A 23,724-nucleotide genomic window follows, 5' to 3' on the forward strand; every position below is an offset into this window, starting at 1 on the left:
CTGTTAGTTTTGTCTTTAAGAAGCCCTCCCATTCTCCACTCACTACCTGTATTAACTGCACCTGTTTGAACTCGTTATCTGCATAAAAGACAGCTGTCCACACTCAATCAATCAGACTCCAACCTCTCCACAATGGGCAAGACCAGAGAGCTGTCTAAGGACATCAGGGACAAAATTGTTGACTTGCACAAGGCTGGGATGGGCTACAGGACAATAGGCAAGCAGCTTGGTGAGAAGGCAACAACTGTTGGTGCAATTATTAAAAAATGGAAGAAGTTCAAGATAACAGTCAATCTCCCTCGGTCTGGGGCTCCATGCAAGATCTCACCTCATGGAGCCTCAATGATCATGAGAAAGGTGAGGAATCAGCCCAGAACTACACGGCAGGACCTGGTCAATGACCTGAAGAGAGCTGGGACCACAGTATCAAAGAAAACCATAAGTAACACACTACGCCATCGTGGATTAAAATCCTGCAGCGCACGCAAGGTCCCTCTGCTCAAGCCAGCGAATGTCCAGGCCCGTCTGACGTTTGCCAATGACCATCTGGATGATCCAGAGGAGGAATGGGAGAAGGTCATGTGGTCTGATGAGACCAAAATAGAGCTTTTTGGTTTAAACTCCACTCGCCGTGTTTGGAGGAAGAAGAAGGATGAGTACAACCCCAAGAACACCATCCCAACCGTGAAGCATGGAGGTGGAAAGATCATTCTTTGGGGATGCTTTTCTGCAAAGGGGACAGGACAACTGCTCCGTATTGAGGGGAGGATGGATGGGGCCATGTATCGCGAGATCTTGGCCAACAACCTCCTTCCCTCAACAAGAGCATTGAAGATGGAGCGTGGCTGGGTCTTCCAGCATGACAACGACCCGAAACACACAGCCAGGGCAACTAAGGAGTGGCTCCGTAAGAAGCATCTCAAAGTCCTGGAGTGGCCGAGCCAGTCTCCAGACCTGAACCCAATGGAAAATCTTTGGAGGGAGCTGAAAGTCTGTGTTGCCCAGCGACAGCCCCAAAACTAGAAGGATCTGGAGAAGATCTGTATGGAGGAGTGGGCTAAAATCCCTGCTGCAGTCTGTGCAAACCTGGTTAAGAACTATAGGAAACGTCTGATCTCTGTAATTGCAAACAGGTTTCTGTACCAAATATTAAGTTCTGTTTTTCTGATGTATCAAATACTTATTTCATGCAATAAAATGCAAATTAATTATTTAAAAATCATACAATGTGATTTTCAGGATTTTTGTTTTAGATTCCGTCTTTCACAGTTGAAGTGTACCTATGATAAAAATTACAGACCTCTACCTGCTTTGTAAGTGGGAAAACCTGCAAAATCGGCAGTGTATCAAATACTTCTTCTCCCCACTGTATATATGGTTGCCAAATAGTTACACGTTTTTCCTCATGATCACAGGGAACTCTTTGAATCGCACTGTTAGGAAAACTAACCCTAACCCTAACAAAGGAAAAGATGGTCCAGATCCTACAGCGTCCACAGTTACCTGATTGTCCTCGGCGGCTACAGATCAAGGATAAAGGGGAACACCTCAAGTTGGAGGACCTTGTGACAAAAAGGACCAGTTCCTTCTTTGATGTTTTGATAGAAGTTGGAATAGCAACCTCTCAAACATTCTTGAAGAAACCTCCTGGTCAGTGGACCGATGATCCATTGTACAATGACCTACGGGCTCGGTCCTTTAAGCTCAAAGTAGTAAATGACACTGCGGAACGGGGAATCAGCCTAATTCAAAAATATAACTAGAATGGGCACTCGTAGAGAGCATATACCTTCGCCGCCGCTACTGTTTTGTTCTTGGCATAAGAGTGTGGGGAACAAAACAAGGAGCATTTTGGTGCTGATTTCATACGAATCGGATAAGAATTGACTGCGTTATGATAAAAATACGCACATCTGCAAGGTCGTGACCCCCCCTGACCTTTGACCCCCAACCGCGAGTAAGGGCAATTACGTCATTGTGTCAAGTTGCATATCACAAGATTGGGCATTAAATTCTGAACATTTTGGCATTAGTTTCATGCAAATTGGATAAAAATTGACCGCGATATGGTAAAAAGACGATTTTGACCTTTTCATGACCTTGACCTTGACCTTTGACCCGATTGCTCCCAAAATCTAATCAAATGGTCCTTGGCTAATAACCAATCATCCCACCAAATTTCATGCAATTCGGTTTTATACTTTTTAAGTTATGCGAATAAGAAACAAATAAATAATCATTGGCATCTCCCACAAACATATATTTTGGTACTGATTATAATGCCAGGATTTGGGACATTTTCTTTTAAAAACAAGGGTAATGACGTAATTGTGTCATGTCGCCCATCACAAGATTGGGCAATGAATTCTGAACATTTTGGCATCGGTTGCATGGCAATTCGATCAAAATTGACCGCGCTATGGTAAAAATACGAATTTGACCTTTCCGTGACCTTGACCTTGACCTTTAACCCGATCGCTCCCAAAATCTAATCAAATGTTCGTTGGATAATAACCCATCATCCCACCAAATTTCAAGCGATTTGGTTTAATACTTTCTGAGTTATGCGAATAACAAACAAACACACACATACATCTTCACAAATAAATAAATAAATAAATAAATAAATACACAGCGACCAATACATAACCTTTCGCAGAATGCGAAGGTAATGAAACATTAACCAAGGATGAGGACCAGAAAAAATTCCTGCTTAGACTGGTATCAAACCACCATAAGATGATCCCGACTCCAACTAAGGCAGCAGTACAATCATAAATTGTTACGTAACAAACATTTGTATCATATCATATGTGGGACCTCTGATTTCGGAATAAAATGGGGTGACCCCTAAATATTGTTTTCTTGAAGAAAAATTTTGTATGCTCTTTAGTTATATATGAAGGCATAAAATAGCCATGTGGAGAGAGGAAATGTGTTCATTATTTTTTCTGGACCACCCTAGCCCGCTCCTTGCCGATTGGATAAGGAGGGGCGCCATGCCTACGTTAGACTCCGCCCACGCGCGCTTGCTGGCGAGTGCACGAAGAATGCCGCGAGCAGAGTGTTGGTGCTGTGAGAGCGAAGATGGTGTGGATGTAAAAATAAAAGAAAACCCTGACTATCAAAATAACTCCGTAGCGCATGAACATTGAATTCCCATTCGACTAGGGACGGGACCCTAACTGGAAACACACACTTACCGATATAACTGAGCTGAAGGGGACGGCTGTCTGTCTGTGTGCACAAGGCTTCCAAATTCGTAACAATATTTGGTTGTTATTATGGTGAACATGATATTTGGTTATGCCTCATGTTGGCTTAATGGTGAGGGTACAGGGCTTCAGATCCAATGGTCATGAGTTCAAATCCTGCTCAGATGTTGAATTAATACCAGGTGGGGTTGATTCTTCCTATCATCCTTCTGAGGTTGGCAAAATGAGTACCAGCTTGCTGGGATGATCGAGAAATTTGAATATCCTGTGTTGGAGTGGTGACCCATCCAGGATTGTGCCCAATGGCCCAGGAGACTGCTTCGGCAGCACTGACGCTCTGTACAGAGTATGGTCCCAATAAATGGATGGATATATTTACTTTTTTAATGTTTGTCTTTCTTTTTTCTGCAATTTAATTTTAAAGTAATAAAATGCTTAATGTTTTATATATTTTGTTATTTTGGTATGGTTTCAATCTGTTATTAGAAGCTCTAAAATAAAAGGTATGGCTTTTAAATGCTTTTGACTTCACTCTATAGTTTATTATAAGCGTATTATTGTGCACACATTTGAATGGGCGGCCATTTTTCCTCACATCATCCCTCGATATGGGGTCCTACCATAATCCACGATAGGAAATAGCACATTGATCCATGTCAAAAGCTTCTCCAAGAGATTACAGCTGAGCATCAGGAAGTGTTGAGTAATAATTTTAACATGAAATGTAAAGAGATAAATCATGTAATCCCCGTTTTTGGGTTTTTTTGGATCCCTAAGCTTCATAAAAACCCATACAAGTTTCGGTTTATAGCAAGAGCTGGGCAATGTACTTTGAAACAGGAAAAAGAGCAATCAGAGATTGCAGACCCTCGCCAGGACTTATTTTGAGTGGTGTATTTTTTATCGGTTTAAAGGTACATCCAATGTGGCTACCAAACCATGTGACATGATATCATGTGTGAAGCTTTTGTTCCTCATGGACAGGCGGTCATACGTGTAAAATTTCGCCTCGATTTGTTCAGCCACTTCAGAGAAGAAGATTTTCAAAGGTTTAAAAAAAAAATATATATATATATATATATATATATATATATAAATATATATATGGCTGCCAAATCACGTGACCGATGACGTCATTTAAAATGTTTTTCTGTGGACCATTTTATCCCGAGATGACCCTCAAAATTTTTCATACTGATCGGATGTGACATTCTCCATATGCCATTATAACGTCATAACGAGGGCACCTATGATGTCATCAAAAATCACACTCGTTCCCCATGAGGAGTACTTGCCATGTGCCAAGTTTCAATTTTTTCCTTGGTGCGGTTTCAGAGATACAGAGGTAAAAAGTTTTTCCAATATGGCTGTCACACCACGTCATAATTACCATTAAAACATTCCACATGAGTAGTCGCACCAATGGTGAAAAATTTGTCTCAATATGACAAGCGGTTGCGGAGAAAAACACGAAAGTTCTGTGCGAGCAGACAGACATACAGACAAACAGATAACCAAACAAATAGACAGACAAACGGACCCAAATGGAATACCCTATCCTTTGGCGAGGGTAATAACAGTTTTACCGCAGTATACACAACCGGTCAAAAGTTTTAGAACACCCCCATTTTTCCAGTTTTTACTGAAATTTAAGCAGTTTAATGTTTCAATGTACTCTGAAATTAAAGCATAGAACAAATAAATAAATGCAGATAAAAAATAAATCATGGAATCGTTTTTGTTGAACAAAATTTAATCTAAATTTTTGACACATCAAAGTAGCCACCTTTTGCAGATAGAACAACCGAATATACTCGTGGCATTCTTTCTACAATGGAAATCAAACGTTGTTTGGAAAGTTCTTCCCAACACTGTTGCAGAAGTTCCCACAAATGTGTTGCACTTGGAGGTTGCTTTGCTTTCACCATTCTGTCCAGTTCATCCCAAACCAGCTCGATGGGGTTAAGTCTGGAGACTGTGCTGGCCATTCCATGATTTGAAGCCTACTGTGCTGTTCTTTTCTTCTAAGGTAGTTCTGACATAGCCTGGAGGTATGTTTTGGGTCATTATCTTGCTGTAGGATGAACCCCTGACCAACTAGGCGTAGACCAGAGGGTATTGCATGTCGCTGCAAAATGCTGTGGTAGCCCTTTTGGTTCAGGGTGCCAATCACTCTGTGCAAGTCAACGATTCTGGATCCAGCAAAAGAGCCACAGATCATCACACTTCCTCCTCCATGTTTGACAGTTGGTGTCACACACTGAGGAACCATCCTTTCGCCTACTCGACGGAGAAAAACCATGCGTGATGAACGGAAGATTTCAAATTTTGATTCATCGGTCCATAAAACCTTCTTCCAGTTTTCAGTAGTCCACTGGCGGTGCGTCATGACCCAGGCAAGCCTCTTTTTCTTATTTTGCCATCTTAGCAATGGCTTTCTTACTGCCACTTGACCTGTCAAACCTGCAGCTCGAAGTCTTCTCTTCACAGTTGAAACTGAGACTTCCTTACTTCGACCAGTGTAAAGCTGTGCTTGAAGCTGCTGTCCTGTGAGCTGCCTATCACGCAAGCTGTAGACTCTCAGAAACTTGTCTTCTGATTGTGTTGTGGCTTTGGGTCTGCCAGACCTCTTCCTGTCAGAGTTTCCTCCAGTTTCTAAGTGCCTTTTGATGGTGGAGGAAACTGTACTCACTGACACCTTGGTTTTCTTTTCAATTTCTCTCAAGGAAAGACCTACACTTTTAAGGGTTATAATGGTCTGTCTGTCTTCCTTTGTTAATCGTCTTTTTCTCACCATAATGATAGCAATATACTACTTCCTGCAGTGCAATATTGTCCAAGTAATGCTTCAGAGGATGTAGCAACACAGTCTGTTCCAACACTGCTTTTATACAGACAGAGGGTTTGGAACTAATCAACAAAAGTTGGGACACCTGTGGGAATTGTTTTCATCAACTTTCAAGGCTTCATAAAATTCCATTGCTGCAGAACAGCTGCAGTTGCTAACCCATTACTTGTTCCCTGAAAAGGGCCTTTTTTAACAACTCTGAAATTTACATTATTTTTTCGTTTTTGGAAATCTAAAGTTGTTGTTTTTCAAGCTCTGGCAGTTTACCACTTAGCTTTGTACCATTTCAGGTTATTCACTGGACTTGAACTGCTTACATTTCAGTAAAAACTGGAATAATGGGGGTGTTCTAAAACTTTTGACCGGTAGTGTATATGAATAAATGTTTGGTTGTACAAAATTTTAAAATAGCAGAAAAAATAACAGACATTGTCGAAGCTTTTCGTCTTGCAGCTTGTCAGGACACACGCAAGAATACCAGACATGCAGACACATAATGAAACAATTTATTTGTTCAGACCGTTGAGGATTGGTTCTTTGGACTGTTACTGACACGAACATACACATCATGGCCTTAAGGCACCGAGGGAACATGTGACCTCCCATTTGTTATGGATTCAAGTCAGAACAGATGCAGTGTTTGCAAAGAACAGGAGCTCGTGTGTGTATAAATGTGCTTCAGTGCACGCACGTGCCACAATCTGGAACTGTTCAACGTGATAATCCTGGGCACATTCGGGATTGTTCAGGAGGTGCTGACCAATGGCAGACTCACTTTTGAGCAGGCATTCTTGTTGGGTTCTTACATGCACGGGATGGTTATCTCCAAGTTGTTCCGGATTGCCAATGGAATGTGCTGCTTGATCCCCGATCCACCAGTCTGAGTGATGTGCGACCTCCGTACCTGGCATCACACCAGCACTGAAATTCATAAATAACATTGTTCAGTTTTGTGGGAGCACATCTTTCTGGACTGAGGGGAGCAACTTGTGGGTGGTAAAAATCATTCTCATTGCAACAGAGTTGTAACATTGTGAAACTGACCGTTTTACCTGTTATTCAAACTTTTGAGAGATTTTTACCTCTCCATGGCAGTTTAAGATAAACCGGACACTTTTCTGGTCCAAATATAGTGTTCTCAGAGCAATTGGCAGTTTTGGGCTGTATGAACCCACAGATGAGTCGCTCAAGGTTGCCATTATCCCAGAGAATGGTTTCAATGCGCTCATTTCAGCAGGAAGAAGACAGGGTGACCATATGGCCCACGCTCTATAAACAAGGGTATTCATAATGGCAATCTTGTAGCATGTTGAGCTTAAGGAGTCCCAGCATGTGTACTGCCCACTGAAGGTAGCCTTGCGGTAGACAGTCATCAAGAATCAATCCTCAGTCTTCTCGACTCACACATCCAGAAAGGGAAGTACATTTGACTGCTCCGTCTCACACGTGAACTTTAATGCAGGATGGAGAGCATTGAGATGTATGAGGAAGTCAGTGCAGGCGGTTGGAGTATTGAAGATTGCAAACGTGTCATCCACATAATCGGTAGTATACCATAGGTCTAATGTTCATGTTCATGTTCATTCCATGGAACACACGCTTCTCATGAAAGCCAACGAAAATGTTTGCAACCGGTGGACCTAATGGTGATCCCATAGCTCTCCGTCTCCTTGCGCATACAAGTTATCATTGAAGCTGAACTCCACTGCTCATATTGCCACGTTCATGTGATCCACAAAGACCGCTTCAGAGATACAGGGTGGTTCGAGGTTGCTATGAAACAGCGCTGTCGTACACATAATTGATGGTTTCTTGGAGAGGAACATTCGTGAACAGGCTGGATACGTCAAAGGAGCACATGGTCACAGCATTCCGGTCCCACTCCAATTCACGCATGGTTTTAGCACACGTGAACGAATCTTTGATTACGTACTCGGAGAATTCCTTGAGAACAGGTTGCAATAATTCACTCAACCACTTGGAGAGTTAATGTGCAGAACCAATCATCGATAGTATCGGATGTCGTGGGACACCTTCTTTACATATTTAATACTTTACATAATGTATATGATGACACATACAAGGAGTTTACACATTACCGTATAAGTGAGGGGAATACAAACTGATTTAGCATTTGGAATAGATGGGGGTGAGGTGGGGGGGGGGCTATTTCCTGTCGTCGCATTAATCTCTCATATATTTCTGAAATTTTAATCTTTTATATTATGGACTGAGGACTCATTAAAGTCAGGTCAGGTTCGATCTGTGACCTGCTACAGGTACCATGTAAACCTGTACTAACCTGTTCCATGGTCGGGTTGTCGGCGACTAAACCGTCTCCCCCACCAGGTTTTCTGGTGAGGAGGGTGTTTGGATATGGACACCCAGCAGGATTAAAAACAAAACCTGTCAAAGGGCGGAGGAGCTCCTTGTGAGCCAACGGCCATCCATATCTAGTGCCCAACTGTGTCTGCGGACGTCCTCCTGCAGTTGGGTCACTTCTTATTAGGAGGTTGGTGGCAGGATTTGCACTCCGGCTACCGTAAAACCCTTCATTCCGCAAAACGCAAAAAAATCTGAAAACCCGCTCCGTGGGAGTACCTCCTGTGCAGCTTCCCTTCGCAGGGCAGCTCACCGGATGACGGGATTGGGGCAAAGCCTTCGGGACCCCCAATCTTTGATGATAGGAGGGAAACCACGGGGTAACATCCCTGGGTCAGATTGCGGGAGAGTGTGTCGGAGTGGTGCTGAGGTGTCGTCCACCAGACGGCGGTCTCCTTGGGTTAACCTGAGGCGGTCCCTTCGGGTGGGTGCCTGGAATGTCCTATCCCTAAGAGAGGATGATCACCTATCTCTGTTATCATCTGAGCTCAAGCGTTTGGACATCGGGATTGCAGCTCTCTCTGAGGTTCGGAGACCGGATTGCGGCGAGATAATGGTCGGTGGTTACACCTACTATTGGTCTGGTCGCTCTGATGGTTACCATACCCAAGGAGTTGCTGTAGCTGTGTCCAATAAGCTGACCCCAATGATAATTGAGGTAACACTGGTCAACGAGTGTATTATGAGATTAAGGATTCGTCACTCCTTAGATGTCATTTCCCTGGTCTCTGTTTATGCTCCGACTGAGGCGAGTGATCTCACCGTGAAGGATGCATTCTACGCCACACTCGAGTCTGTGGTTGATCAGTGCCCCAGACGAGATACACTTCTAGTCTTGGGGGATTTCAATGCATCGACTGGAACTGATAGGGATGGTTATGAGGTGTGTGTTGGTCCTCATGGGTCAGGAACTATGAACCAGAATAGCACTAAGTTCCTTGACTTTGCAAGAAGTCATGGACTTAGGGTGGCTGGTTCATGATTTCAGCGCCCACAAGCTCATCGCTGGACTTGGTATTCCAACGCTGGCGGTGTGGCAAAGGAGATTGACCATGTCCTCATTGATGGTCGTTGGAGGATGATCCAGAACTGCAGGGTCTACCGGAGTGCTCAGTTCCTCAATACTGACAACAGGCTTGTTGTAGCAACTCTAAAGCTGCACCTTAAATCCTGGAGAATGGTACCATCCCAGCCCAGGCTGGATGTTGCCAAGCTCAGGGATGAGAGAGTAGCTGAGGGGTTTGCGAACAGGCTGAGTGGACACTTGAGGGGTCTGGGTGCTTTTGGGGGTCCTGAAGAGTTGTGGAGCGCCTTCAAGACCACCGTCCTTGATATTGCCGGTGGATGCCTTGGAGCTCACCGCAGGGCAAAGAAGAATTTTGTCTCTCAAGGGACACTGGATACCATTGACCAGAGTCGCAGGGCCAGGCTGAATGGCAGAGCTGAGCTGTTCAGGGAGCTGAGGCGTCAAACTGTACGTGCACTGAGGGTGAACAAGGAGGCCTATGTGCGAGGAATCTGTGAGGGGGTAGAGCATCACCTGTGGACAGGTGATTCTCGTCCCGCTTACAGGGGAATTCGCGCATTACGTTCATCCAAGCCCATCCCTCGGAGAACTGCAGTTCGAGCAGAGAGTGGTAGGCTCTTGACAGAGGAGTCTGAAGTGAAGGCCCGCTGGGCTGGTTACATGGAGCGGTTGTACCAGGCTGATCCCCCAGCTGTCGAGTTGGACGTCAAGGGTGTTACAATCCCTGTTGCTGACCCTCGAATCAACTGTGGTCCACCTTCGCTTGTGGAAACACGGGCTGCGGTGAACCAGTTGAAACGGGGCAAAGCTCCAGGGATCTGTGGCATCCATGCCGAACTTCTCAAGGCTGGTGGAAATGCTGCACTCGTGTCGTTGCATGCAGTTTTGTGCTCTGCCTGGAACACAGGCATCATCCCAACTGACTGGAAGAGGGGCCTTGTTGACCCTCTCTGGAAAGGGAAGGGTGATCGCCAAGACTGCAACAACTACTGAGGGGTGACACTGCTCTCAGTGCCGGGCAAGGTCTTTGCTCGGATAATTATTGATAGGGTTCGCCACCATCTGCTTGAGCACCAGCTTCCAGAGCAGTCAGGCTTTACACCAAAGAGGTCAACGATTGACCGTATCCTTGCACTTCGTGTCCTCACCAAACGCAGACGAGAGTTTCGGCAGGGGCTGCTTGCAGCCTATGTTGATCTCTGTAAAGCGTTCGATTTAGTGAATCGGGATGTCCTCTGGAGGATTCTTGGTCGTCGTGGGGTGCCACCAAAACTGATCGATCTGATGTCTGAACTCTACTCTGGTACTGAGAGTGCTGTGAAGTGTGGTGGTACCATCTCTGACTTATTTCCAGTTGTTACTGGAGTTCGTCAGGGATGTGTACTTGCCCCCACACTTTTCAGCACTTGTATGGACTGGATTTTAGGGAGGATGTCGGAGAGATCAAGTTGCGGTGCATCGTTTGGGAATGTCAAGATCTCAGACCTTGAATTTGCAGACGATGCAGTCATCTTTGCGGAGACTTTAGACATCCTCTTGGGGGCCCTTGAGGTGCTGAATGAGGAGTCGGAGCCGTTGGGATTACGGGTTTCTTGGGTCAAAACTAAGATCCAGGCTTTCGGTGACATCTTGGATGCTGCTGTCCTGTCTGTGTCTGTTTGTGGTGAGGTTGTTGAGGTCGTGGAGAGATTCACTTACCTTGGCAGTGATATTCATGTCTCTGCTGGCTGCGAGTCAGAGGTCAATAGACGTCTGGGTCGGGCCTGTGGAGTCATGGATTCACTGGATCATGGGGTGTGGCACTGCCGGTACCTGTGCGGGAGGAGGAAAGTCCGAGTCTTCAGGTCCTTGGTACTTCCAGTCTTGCTCTATGGGTGCGAGACTTGGACTCTGACCAGGGATCTGAGACGGAGACTTAATTCCTTTGGTACCAGGTCTCTTCGGAGAATCCTTGGCTATCGCTGGTCGGATTTTGTGTCCAACGAGCGGTTGCTGAGAGAGACTCGGATGAGATTTGTTACCTGCATAGTCCATGAGCGTCAGTTGCGCTGTATGGACATGTGGCTCGTTTTCCTGACGCTGATCCTGCTCATCAGATTCTCTCAGCGAGGGAGTCTCATGAGTGGAGGAGGCCAGTGGGCCGACCACGTGCCTCATGGTTGCAACAGGTTGACCATCATCTCAAGGAGATGGGGATGGGCCTGGCCTCTGCCTGGGGGATGGCCAGACGGAGGCCTCTGGAGTACCGGCGGAAAGTGGATGCAGCGACGCGCTGTTCTGGCACATGCTCCCATACCTGACCTATATTATATAAATGACAGGAAGAAGGCTTCAAGAAAATTACCATTTTTGTGTTCAAACAAGAAAAAGGTGTTTGGTATTTTAATAAATATATTTGTACGGCTGTGGAAATTCGCAAACCACCATTCAGGTCCCGTAGGTGAGATAACTCAAAGTACATGTGTAGTTAGCCCCAAACCCGTTGTTTAGAGGGAATTTATGTGATTCATTCGGGCTGCGACGCTTTGAGTTAGGCGTTTTTCTGTTCTATCTTTATTTTGAATCAACTGCCATAACCATCAAACCACCACCAAAAACCCTCCACCACCCTCACCTCTCTCCTTCTACGGCCATTCCCGCATCACCTGTGAACACTGAGCGTCGGGCTGTCTTGGGCTCATTCAAGCAATACGCACCGAGTCGCGAGTGCAAATAGCGGCCTTTCCAAGGGAAAATTCGGATCAAGAATGCTACACACCCACTTCTGATCCGTCCAATCAGCAAGCGCGGAGCGGCTTGGCCCCACCTCCAGGCACGACCGGGTGAAATCGAAATATGCAAATTCTAGGATCAGGGGAGGTTCACGCCCACTTTTGCACTGTCCAATGGGCGAGCATGGCTCCACTCCCGAGCTCATCCTGATCCGGAAATTTGCATATGGGTTCTCCTGCCGGCCTATAAAGCGCCGAGCGCAAAGAGAATCGCAGAGAGTTTTGAAGGTAGAGAGTTTTGAAAGCAGAGAGTGGAAGAGCAGAGAGTTTGGGGTGGAGAGGCAGAGAGTTTTGGCAGTCAAGTCGGGTTGGAGAGCGGAGTGGAGTGTGGAGGCGAAGGCGTCAAGGTGGTTTCTGCAGTCGGCTGAGGAGAATTGTGGGAGGAGGCCAAGGAGCTCGGGTCTGAGGCAGGGAAGACGGCGGTCGGCGAAGAGGTCGCGGTGGGATCGCTCGTCGCGGGACCCAAGCCAGCCAGCCATTCTCCTCCCCCAGGGCATCAACAATTTCCCCCTTTCCCCCGCCCTGAGATAGTGCAAAAAGGGGGCCCCGTTCCCACCCCACTCCAAGCGGTGCCAACGAAACCCGCGAAGGAGCGCGGAGTCGGGGCACAGCCACGCGGACGTCTGCGGCTCGTCCGCCAACGCGCCACGAGGATGCGGGTAGGACCCACCCGGTCTCGCGGACCTGACCGCTCCTTCAGGTCCCGTGCACATATTGGCCTACAGGCCCGTCTGCCCCCTTGCCTATGAGGGTGGCTTCTTTCCTTTGCTTTTGAGTAAATGTGTGTCGGCGCCGTCTGTGAAGTAAAACTGAATAAGTGTTGCCGTGTGTTCGCGTATTCGGTCGTAGCTCTGCATTGTTGTTTTTGTTTTAAATTGATATATGTGCATTCTGACTGTTTGACTGTATATGTGTGCTTTTCGTGGGCTGGGTAATAAATGTGCATTATGTTGAATTGTTCCCAGTTTCGCTGCGTCCTTTCCTTTGTTTGAATCTCCATCTTGCTTCACGTAAAGGGTTCGTAGAGGGCTTAATACGCCCGATAATTAATCGGAACCGTCGAGGCCGACGACAACACCACTCGGTTATCCCGATAGCACGGAACGGACCGCTTAAGCGGTTCGTGTCCGGAGTCGACCTGCGGCGAGGTACGATCGCCCGGTTTACCATCCGCGTGGGTACTTAGGTAGGTCGAGTTTGACGAACAACCCTATCCGACGCGGGTGGCCGATTGGCACGATTGTGGTGAGGTCGAAAGGCCCACCCGTGACTGGCTCCGCCCGATAGTTCCCGGAGGGTCACGACAGAATTGTCCGTCCGGTGGGCGAGGCGGCCGCCATTCGAGTCGAGCGGCCGATCGCACGCTGGCGGGCGCGAATTCGCAACAATATTCTTCAGCATAAAACTTGGAGATTTTCAATAAACGACTGGCTTTTTACTGATGTTGATAAACTACAAATGTGGATTCAATTAAAATGTTATCCTGACAATAAATTGAAGTTTTGAGAGTGCCCGACTATTGGTTGGACGTCAATTGATTAAAAAATAACAAAAATAAACTTTGGGTTTTGAAACAACAAAATATTCAAGACAAAAAAAGTGAAAAAAAAGAAAAGAAACCAAGCTGTTCACATGCGAATCATCAATGGCGTAAGCGAATATTTGATGTGAAAAAGTGAATGATTCACGAGTGAATTCAGCATTTCATTACTTCTTTCAAGAATCGGAGACGGTATCGCGATTGTAGAGAGTGCATGGGCGCGAAGCAGCTCTACCGTCATACACTTCCTGACATGAGCGTTCCTGAACTTACGTCAAAGGGTCGCATGATGCTCTCCGCCATACTGGCTACAAAATTTTAAGGGTGGGAAAATATGGGTGGCAAAGCACATCCGAAATACACGAGAGTTTCGTGACAAAGCTTTTACTCAGGAAAACAGCGATGAATACATATTTAGAGAAACCAAAATGTATTAATTAAATAAAGCATGAATTTATATTGCACGGGACCTTTGAGGTTAAAAAAAACCAGCAAAAACAAAAACAATCGTCTCTCACCAGTTGGATTTGAAGCCTCCAATGCTTCAGGTTCGACCTTCACAACATGCAACATATCTACGAAGAAACATCACGTTAGGAACATTAAATAGAGCATTATTTCACAAAGAAAACTGAAGGTATGTCCAGTTAAGTGGTGCTAACAGTGCATACTCCCACGCGGGATGGCTTGCCAGCTCATTTTCTTGTGGAACACACTCCACGCTGATGATGGCCAGGGAGCCAGGCAAGCATCCATGGATTGATTCATTTCCACAGGGTTGACTATTCTGCCAAAAAAAGGCTTTTAAAGCCAATTGAGGTCTCGTGATGCTATCGCGAAGAGTTTAGTAGCTCACACTGCATTATGCAGAGGGCGCTTCTGTGTTTCTCACAGTCCACAACCGAACCAGTTTACGCATCTCATGTTGAAAGTGTCACGTCGACAGGGTGATCGCTAACATGGAACCACCATGCCGAAGCAACGCGCTTCGAGAATGGCAGAATTAACAAAATCCACACTTGAGCAGGAAGCACAATTCCTTCCCTGGACGGAATCTGTATCTCGCCAGTCTCTACAAACTAGTTATTAACCTAAGTTAAGTTCCCCCCATGAATTACTGAAATGCTGAACGTTTTGTACATGCAGGAGGCAATAATGAGATTCACACATGTTCCTAAGAAAGAAAAAAGGTTTTTTTAAAAACAGAAGAGAATATAAACAAAGAATCCCAGATGAAAGATAGATGATAATGAATAAAGAGAGATAGAACTGTGCATTGAACAACAGATATCCGAGACCTAAGGCACTCAACCACTGACTCACAAAAGGGAACAAAGGCTTTAATGATACATGCACTTCTGTAAGCGGAATGGGAGAAGCGGCTTCAATCATTGTCCTGCCTCTCTGCATGCACTCCTCACACACCACTCACTAACTGCCTCAATGTCCGTGTGCAGCCTGATATAGCCTTACAGGCCGCCGATGGCATTCTGCCCTCTGGGTCCTCGTTATGGCTGGTGCCAGACTCCTTGCACTCAGAACACAGACCACGAGAGGGTTTTATCGAGCTGTACACAGATCACCGACATATCCAATGCGAGTCTCCTTATCTTGCTTGGGCCTTGCCTGGTTATACAGAGGACACGCGTATGAATTACACTTCCCAAGCTAGGCTCACCCAAACTTTACACACACAATACTTACTTACTTCATGGTTTATTTCAAACATTCAACACTTGAAAGAAGTTAAAATAGGAATAAGAAGAACAAGATATATCTGCCGATAAAGTACATTTTTACAAGCAGTGGCTCAAGACAAAAAAAAACAACAAAAAACAACAACGAAACATTTTAAATAGATTTGGGTGGAGCTCAATTGATTTCATTCAAAATCCTTACAAAATTGGAAATTTTGCTATTCTAATACTCGATTAATATGAATATATATGTATGTATATATATATATATATATATATATATATATATATATATATATATATATATATATATATATATATATATATATATATATATATATATATATATATATATATATACACATACACCGAAATATGATACTTTTAAGAAGGGGTACCTATTCTGATGGTTTTGCGAGTTTTAAATGAAATTACCTAATTTTTCTTTTTTTGCAAAATAAATGAAGGTCATAGTATGTAACTTATTCTAACAACTAATGTAATAATCAAAATACCAATTTCTGGGATCATTAAGAAATAATACATACCTATTTTTTTATTACTGCTCTATTCAGTGACTGTCAGATGCTGAAAAGCACTAAAAGAGAGATGATTTATCGAACAAATTATTGGACGTAAATTTTCAATTCAATCAATTTTGGGAGTAACAAAAAGCTCTCTAAATTCTCTAAAACTGTTTAAACTGCATTCTAAATTAATAAAATATTTTTTAAATACCTGGAAAAATATTTAAAAAAAAAAATTTAAGAAAATTTATTTTTTAATCAAATTCAAAAAGTGTGACGTGCAGTCGGACAAAAATGCAAAATTACTCTAAACCAAAGCCATGCATGTTTTCAATATATTTTTTATACTATTATATCGATATCACTGTGCCCCATTTGTAAATAAATTTTCGTGAAAATAATCTGATGCACAGAAGAATAAAAGCATTTTTTTTAAAAACGTGACGTGCAGTCGGACATTTGGGTTGGAAAGTTCGGTCAAGCCGCTGTAATTAAGTATCCACTTGGATCATCTCAATTTTTTTTTACATTGATTATTGGTAATAAGTCGAATAATTTAAGACACGTAAATATGAGTTATTGATAAACGAGTCATTTTGTGAGGGGATTTCATAGTCCCAGGCTCTAAAAGGGCAATAAAACAAGAAAAAAATAAAAATATGCCAGAATGTGCATATATCATGCGAATCCACCACTGACCGACACAAATGCTGATTTTCTCAGACGGTGGGTGACAACCTTTTGACTGGATGAGAAATTTCATATGGAATGTTTTATATGTTGTATTTTTGCATGGTCTAATATATGTCATATTTTAAGGTGAAACAAGAAAAAAGACCAATACTGGGCATGTATATTCAATAAAAATCCTGTAGATTCAGTAATATACATCATAGACCCATGAACCTATATATTTTAAGGTCCTATGGAATACTGTCTGTGCAATGAACCAAATTTCATGACCAGTAGTAGTCTTTGTGACTTTCAAAAATGCCACTCAAGTCAGGGTATGCCCTAAAATAGGGGTGGTAACCACTTACATGCGCTTAGCCGAGTTGAATTCAGTGACCTGAAATATAAATCCTCTTCAAATTTCAAGTCAATCGGATGAAAATTGAGGATTTTCGAAATCTTACAAAAGTTGTTGACCTTGGGACTACGTTGACCTTTTGGTCCATGTTGACCTCAAAAATAATTGTCCAGTTGAATTCAGTGACATGAAATTTAAATCTTCTTCAAATTTCAATTCAATCGGATGAAAATTGAGGATTTTAGAAATACCACCTAAGTTGTTGACCTTTGGCCTATGTGGACCTCAAAAATAATTGGTTGTTGAATTCAGCGACCTGATATCAACTTTCATGTCAATCCGATGAAAATTGAGGATTTTAGAAATCTCACTTAAGTTGTTGACCTTTGGCCTATGTTAACCTTTTGGTCTATGATGACCTCAAAAATAATTGGCTAGTTGAATTCAGTGACCTGAAATATAAATCCTCTTCAAATTTCAGGTCAATCGGATGAAAATTGAGGATTTTAGAAATCTCACCAAAGTTGTTGACCTTTGGCTTATGTTGACCTTTTTACCTCAAACACAATAGGCTTCTTCCTTATGACAAACTCTATCATGTGTATAAAATTGCGACCTGTAGGCGACAGACAGACAGGCAGACAAAGACTAACAAAATCGACTAACCAACATGAAAAATCTTCGATTTTGCAAGTAACATGTAGACAAACAGACAAGGGTGAAAACAATCTACTTCCTTCCACCTTTGGTGGTGGAGGTCATCATGGAATACATTACACCACAACCCTTTGTTTTCAGTCGGTGACCCAATGTTCTGTACTTGTTTTTCAAATCTTCCGAGTGAGGATGGATTCCACTTAGAAGGAACTTCAACACAGGTGGCCATGAAGCCCACCAAAGCCTGTGCTGTGACTGTCTTGGTTATTTTACCGTGCTCTATCCTTTGCAGATGCAGAGCATCAAGAAAGGAAGCAGCATGTTCCATTTTTTTTTAATCTTTGGAATGACTCGGCTGGGGATCAAACCTCCACAGACTCAGAACTGTTTTTACCGTGCTCCATCCTTTGCAGATGCAGAGCATCAAGAAAGGAAGCAGCATGTTCCATTTTTTATAATCTTTGGAATGACTCGGCTAGGGATCAAACCTCCACAGACTCAGAACAGATGCTCTAACTACGGCGCCACCAAATCAGATATACCTCATGGTCTATGTAGTTACCAATTGTTGCAGCCGGTGTTTTAAGATCGTGTGCCGTTTCTCATTTACTTCCAGGTTTGTCATGAAGGGCAGGAATTGTCGAATGTTCAAGTCTAAAGAGTGAGATTAAGTATCGGCTTTGGGTAGTGCGGTTCAGGGTTGGCTTCATTGATTTACAGATGACACAAAGCATGGAGATAAGGTCGATCGCAGAGAGGGGGTGACACGATTCAGGAAAGTCTTCATACTTTCATTGATTGGGCAAAAGATTGGCAGATGCAGTTTAACGTAAAGAAATGTAAAAGTGCTGGGGATGGGAAATAACAACGAAAATAGGGATTAAAGAATGCATGTCACAGACTAATAGGGTAGTCTTGGAGCATGTCACACAGGAGAAGGATCTGGGAGTGGTAATAGATACAGGAGGTAAGCAGGCAGCACAGTGCCAGGCAGCTATCAGTAAAGCAAATTGGGTTTTAGGTTGTATTTGGAGGGCAATCATTTATAAATTAAAAGAGGTAGTTTTGGTCACCACAACTCGGGAAAGACATAGCTGCCATATCGAGGGTTCAGTGCAGGGCCTAGCTCGACTCATCTACGAGAATCGGCTGAAGGAGACAGGGCTTTATATACAAGAAAAGAGGCGGTTATGAGGAGATATGATAGAGATGTTTAAGATGATGAAAGGCAGAGATAAAATAAGTGTGGATGAATTAGTCAACAGAGTAGACAGTGATAGGACCAGGGGCCATAGCCTGAGAGTAAAGAAGAGGGGAGTTAAGACGGTGGTAAGGTAGGGGACTTTTACTCAGAGAGTGGTTAATGCATGGAATGGTCTCCCTGGAAAGGTAGTGGCAGCAGAAACAAGAGATGCACTACATGGCAAAAAAGTATGTGGACACCTGCTCATCCAACATCTCATTCCAAAATCATGGGTATTAATATGGAGTCGGTCCCCCCTTTGCTGCGACAACGGCCTCCACTCTTATGGGAAGGCTTTCCACGAGATGTTGGAACATTGCTACAGGGATTTCCTTCAATTCAGCCACAAGAGCATTCGTGAGGTCGGACACTGATGTTGGGCGATTAGGTCTGGCTCACAGTCGGCGTTCTAATTCATCCCAAATGAGTTTGATGGGGTTGAGGTCAGGGCTCTGTGCAGGCCAGTCAAGTTCTTCCACACCGATCTCAATGAGCCATTTCTTTACGGGCATCGCTTTATGCACGGGGGCATTGTCATGCTGAAACAAGAAAGGGCCTTTCCCAAACTGTTGCCACAAAGTTGGAAGCACAGAATCGTCTAGAATGTTATTTAGGCTGTAGCATTAAGATTTCCCTTCACTGGAACTACAGGGCCTCACCTGAACCATGGAAAACAGCCCCAGACAATTATTCCTCTTCCACCAATCTTTAGAGTTGGCACTGTACATTCAGACAGGTAGCGTTCTCCTGGCATCCGCCAAACCCAGATTCGTCCGTCGGACTGCCAGATGGTAAAGTGTGATTCATCACGCCAGAGAACGCGTTTCCACTGCTCCAGAGTCCAAGGGCAGTGAGCTTTACACCACTCCAGCCAAAACTTGGCATTGCACATGGTGATCTAAGGCTTGTGTGTGGCTGCTTGGCCATAGAAACCGATTTTCCCGCGCTACACGCTTCAACACTCGGCGGTCCCGTTCTGTGAACTTGTGTGACCTACCACTTTACAGCTGAGCTGTTGGTGCTCCGAGATGTTTCCACTTCACAGTAACAGCACTTACAGTTGACCGGAGCAGCTCAAGCAGGGCAGAAATCTGACGAACTGACTTGTTGGAAAGGTGGCATCCTTTGATGGTGCCACATTGAAAGCCACTGAGCTCTTCAGTGCGGCTCATTCTACTGCCAATGTATGTCTATGGCGATTGCATTGCTGTGTGCTTGATTTTATACACCTGTCAGCAATGGGTGTGGCTGAAAGAACAAAATCCACGAATTAGAAGGGGTGTCCGCATACGTTTGGGCATGTAGTGTTTGTTTAAATTATAATTAGATAGGTACCTGGAAGTATTGGAAATAGAGGGGTATGGAGATGTTGGCAGGACTTTTAGGTAGCATGAGCATTGATGGGTGATTGATGCATACGTATGGAGTGCTGTTGGTGGGAGTCTCATCAAAGGGTGTTGTGTGATTGATATAAAACATTTTGCACAAGCAAATACCACCCGTTGCTTCACTGGGAGGAATAGCAAGAGGGGGGAGAGAGAGAAGGGAGATAAAGAATGGTGGGTGAGAGAGAGGGAGAGAGGGGGAGGGGGAGAGTAGGGAGGTGGAAGGGGAAGAGAGGGGGAGGGGGGAGAGTAGGGAGGTGGAAGAGGGAGAGTGGGGAGGTGGAAGGGGGAGAGAGGAGGGTGGGGAAAGAGAAGGCAGCATGAAGTGAGAGGAAAGGAAGACAGACGTGCGGTGGAGCGTTAATTAGGATTTATACTGTTTCATCAAAATGATTCTGCATGGAATAACACTGAAGATGGAAACAAAATAACGTCTGAAATCCATTTTCTAGCAGCCAAACGATAAATACCGCCTGGAGATAAACACATTCCAGAGACAAACACCATCTGGACATGTCTGGAGATAAACACAGTCCAGAGACAAACACAGTCTGGACATGTCCGGAGATAAACACAGTCCAGAGACAAACACCATCTGGACATGTTCAGATATAAACACAGTCCAGAGACAAACACCGCCCGGACACGTCTGGAGACAAACACCGCCCGGACACGTCTGGAGACAAACACCGCCCGGACACGTCTGGAGACAAACACCGCCCGGACACGTCTGGAGACAAACACCGCCCGGACACGTCTGGAGACAAACACCGCCCGGACACGTCTGGAGACAAACACCGCCCGGACACATCTGGAGACAAACACCGCCCGGGCGCGTCCGGAGACAAACACCGCCTGGATACGTCCGGAGACAAACACTGCCCAGATGGAGTGGTCACAGCTGCATCACATGGTCATGTATGATGTGGTAAAGTTTCAATTTCCTCCGCTGAACGGTTTTCGATCTTAACAAAATGCAGACACATACGACGTATGACATACGTACTTATGCCACTGATCGCTTCACCCTGCTCTTTTCTTCGTGAGCGCTGGGTAATGAGTATGTACAATTGTAGATGACTTATTTGATGTAAAAAATTAATTGATCTACTCATGCATCAATCTATTTGTTTCACATTTCAGGCGGATGGACGGACACACACACACACACACACACACACACACACACACACACACACACACACACACACACACACACACACACACACACACACACACACACACACACACACACACACACACACACACACACACACAGCAACGTGAATTTCAAGGGTTTTTGTGACAAACTCACAATGAGGAGATGGACGTTGCTCAAATTTGGAACATATTACCTCGACGTACAAATGATTTACTTCTGAAATTTGGAACATATTACCTCGAAGTACGAAGAATTTACTTCTGAAATTTGGAACCTATTACCTCGACGTACAAAGGATTTACTTCTGAAATTTGGAACATATTACCATGACTTACAAAGGATTTACTTCTGAAATTTGGAACATATTACCATGACTTACAAAGGATTTACTTCTGAAATTTGGAACATATTACCTTGACTTACAAAGGATTTATTTCTGAAATTTGGAACATATTACCATGACTTACAAAGGATTTACTTCTGAAATTTGGAACATATTACCATGACTTAAAAAGGATTTACTTCTGAAATTTGTAACATATTACCTCGACGTACAAATGATTTAGTTCTGAAATTTGGAACATATTACCTCGACGTACAAAGGATTTACTTCTGAAATTTGGAACATATTACCTCGACGTATGAAGGATTTACTTCTGAAATTTGGAACCTATTACCTCGACATACAAAGGATTTACTTCTGAAATTTGGAACATATTACCACGACTTACAAAGGATTTACTTCTGAAATTTGGAACATATTACCTCGACGTACAAAAGTTTTAGTTCTGAAATTTGGAACATATTACCTTGACTTACTAAGGATTTACTTCGGAAATTTGGAACATATTGTTACGGTTGTGGAAATTCGCATTACACCATAAAGGGTCCTCAGGTGAGATATATCAGTAAGTTCATGTGTTGTTAGCCCAAACCCGTTGTATAGAGGGAATATGTGTGATTCATCTGGGCTGTGACGCTTTGAGTTAGCCATTTTTCTTTCTCTATTGTTATTTTGGACCATTAAGCCGCAAACAACGCAAACAGCCACTACCTTTACCTTCACAACTCCATCCCGCAAACATCGCTTCACCGCCATTCCCAAACGACGCCCGCTAACCACCAAACCACTACAGCAAACCCCCCACCACCTTCACCTATCTCCTTCTACAACCATGGACCACACTCCAGTCAACACCAAACGTCGTGCTGTCCAGGAGCCGTTCGGTAGTTGATGCCGAACGCGTCGAGCCGCGGGTACGAATGCGTTCCACTCAGAGAGAGAGAGAGAATTCGGATCAGGAATGCTTCACGCCCCCTTTTTCTCCGTCCAATGGGCGAGCGTCGGGCGGTATGGCCCCGCCTCCAAGCGCGATGAACGTGGATTCTTTACGAGAGAGAATTCGGATCAAAAGAGGCTCACGCCCCTTTTTGCCACGCCAATGGCTGAACAGAGGGTGGCGTGGCCCCGCCTCCAATCGCGTTTTGATCCTAATATTTGCATACAGGCTCCTCCTCCGGCCTATAAAGACGCGAGCACAAGGCGACTCGGGCGGCTGGTCGGGGCGAGTGAAGACGTGAGTTTGGGTCGAGTGGAGTTCGAGTTCGGGTCGAGTGAAGATGGCCGTCGGCATCGAGGTTGCGGTGTGGGGGTCGCTCGTCTCATCGTTGGTGCCGTCTCGTTGCGGGATCCAAGCCAGCCAGCCATTCCCCTCTCCCGACCCTGAGCATCAGCAATTCCCTCCCCCCCATCCGCGCTGAGATAGTGCCGGGGGGCCCCGTTCCTCCCCCACCCTAAACGTGGTCCCAACAAAACTGCTGGCACTGAGCATGCCAGATAGGGCTCGCCGACCACGCCAGGGGCACGGAGTCGGGGCGCAGCGGCGCGGACATTGCGGCTTGCCCGCCATCGCGTCACGAGGACGCGGGTAAGACCTTCTCTGTCTCGTGGACCTGGCCGCTCCTCCAGGCTCCACGCACATTTGGTCCACGGACCTGTCTCCCTCCTTACCTGTGAGGGTGGCTTTCTTGCCTTTGCTTTTGGAATGAGTGATGTGGTGCTGAGTCCCGACAAGTAGAACTGTTTAAATGTTGTAAATAATTCCCTTTTATTCGGTCGTATTGCTGTTGCGTTCTATTTGCTTTTGCTGCATCTTGTCTTGACTGTGAATACGTGCTTGCCGGTGTGTGTGTAAATAAAGTGCTTGCTTGTTGAACTGTTTCCCGCTTTGCTTCGTCTC

The 23,724-nt window shown here is 44.7% G+C and overlaps 1 protein-coding gene across 14 annotated transcripts in view; it reads right to left on the reverse strand.

The window, feature by feature from the left end:
* Positions 1-23,724, reverse strand: part of LOC147025500 (uncharacterized) — a 186,633-nt gene that overhangs the window by 20,822 nt on the left and 142,087 nt on the right. For 9 of the 14 annotated variants that reach the window (XM_085886971.1, XM_085886972.1, XM_085886973.1 and 6 more), the window contains one exon: positions 14,302-14,358. In XM_085886971.1, the coding sequence (XP_085743097.1) occupies positions 14,302-14,358 (57 nt within the window). Of the gene's footprint in view, positions 1-6,838; positions 6,985-14,301; positions 14,359-15,256; positions 15,288-19,934; positions 20,186-23,724 lie in introns of those variants that run through there. The other 5 variants (XM_085886977.1, XM_085886976.1, XM_085886982.1 and 2 more) reach the window with 4 other exon arrangements.

This window comes from Eptatretus burgeri, chromosome 6, assembly GCF_056783735.1.
Source record: "Eptatretus burgeri isolate ZD-2024b chromosome 6, Ebu_testis_v1, whole genome shotgun sequence".
Classification (NCBI taxonomy): Eukaryota; Metazoa; Chordata; class Myxini; order Myxiniformes; family Myxinidae; genus Eptatretus; species Eptatretus burgeri.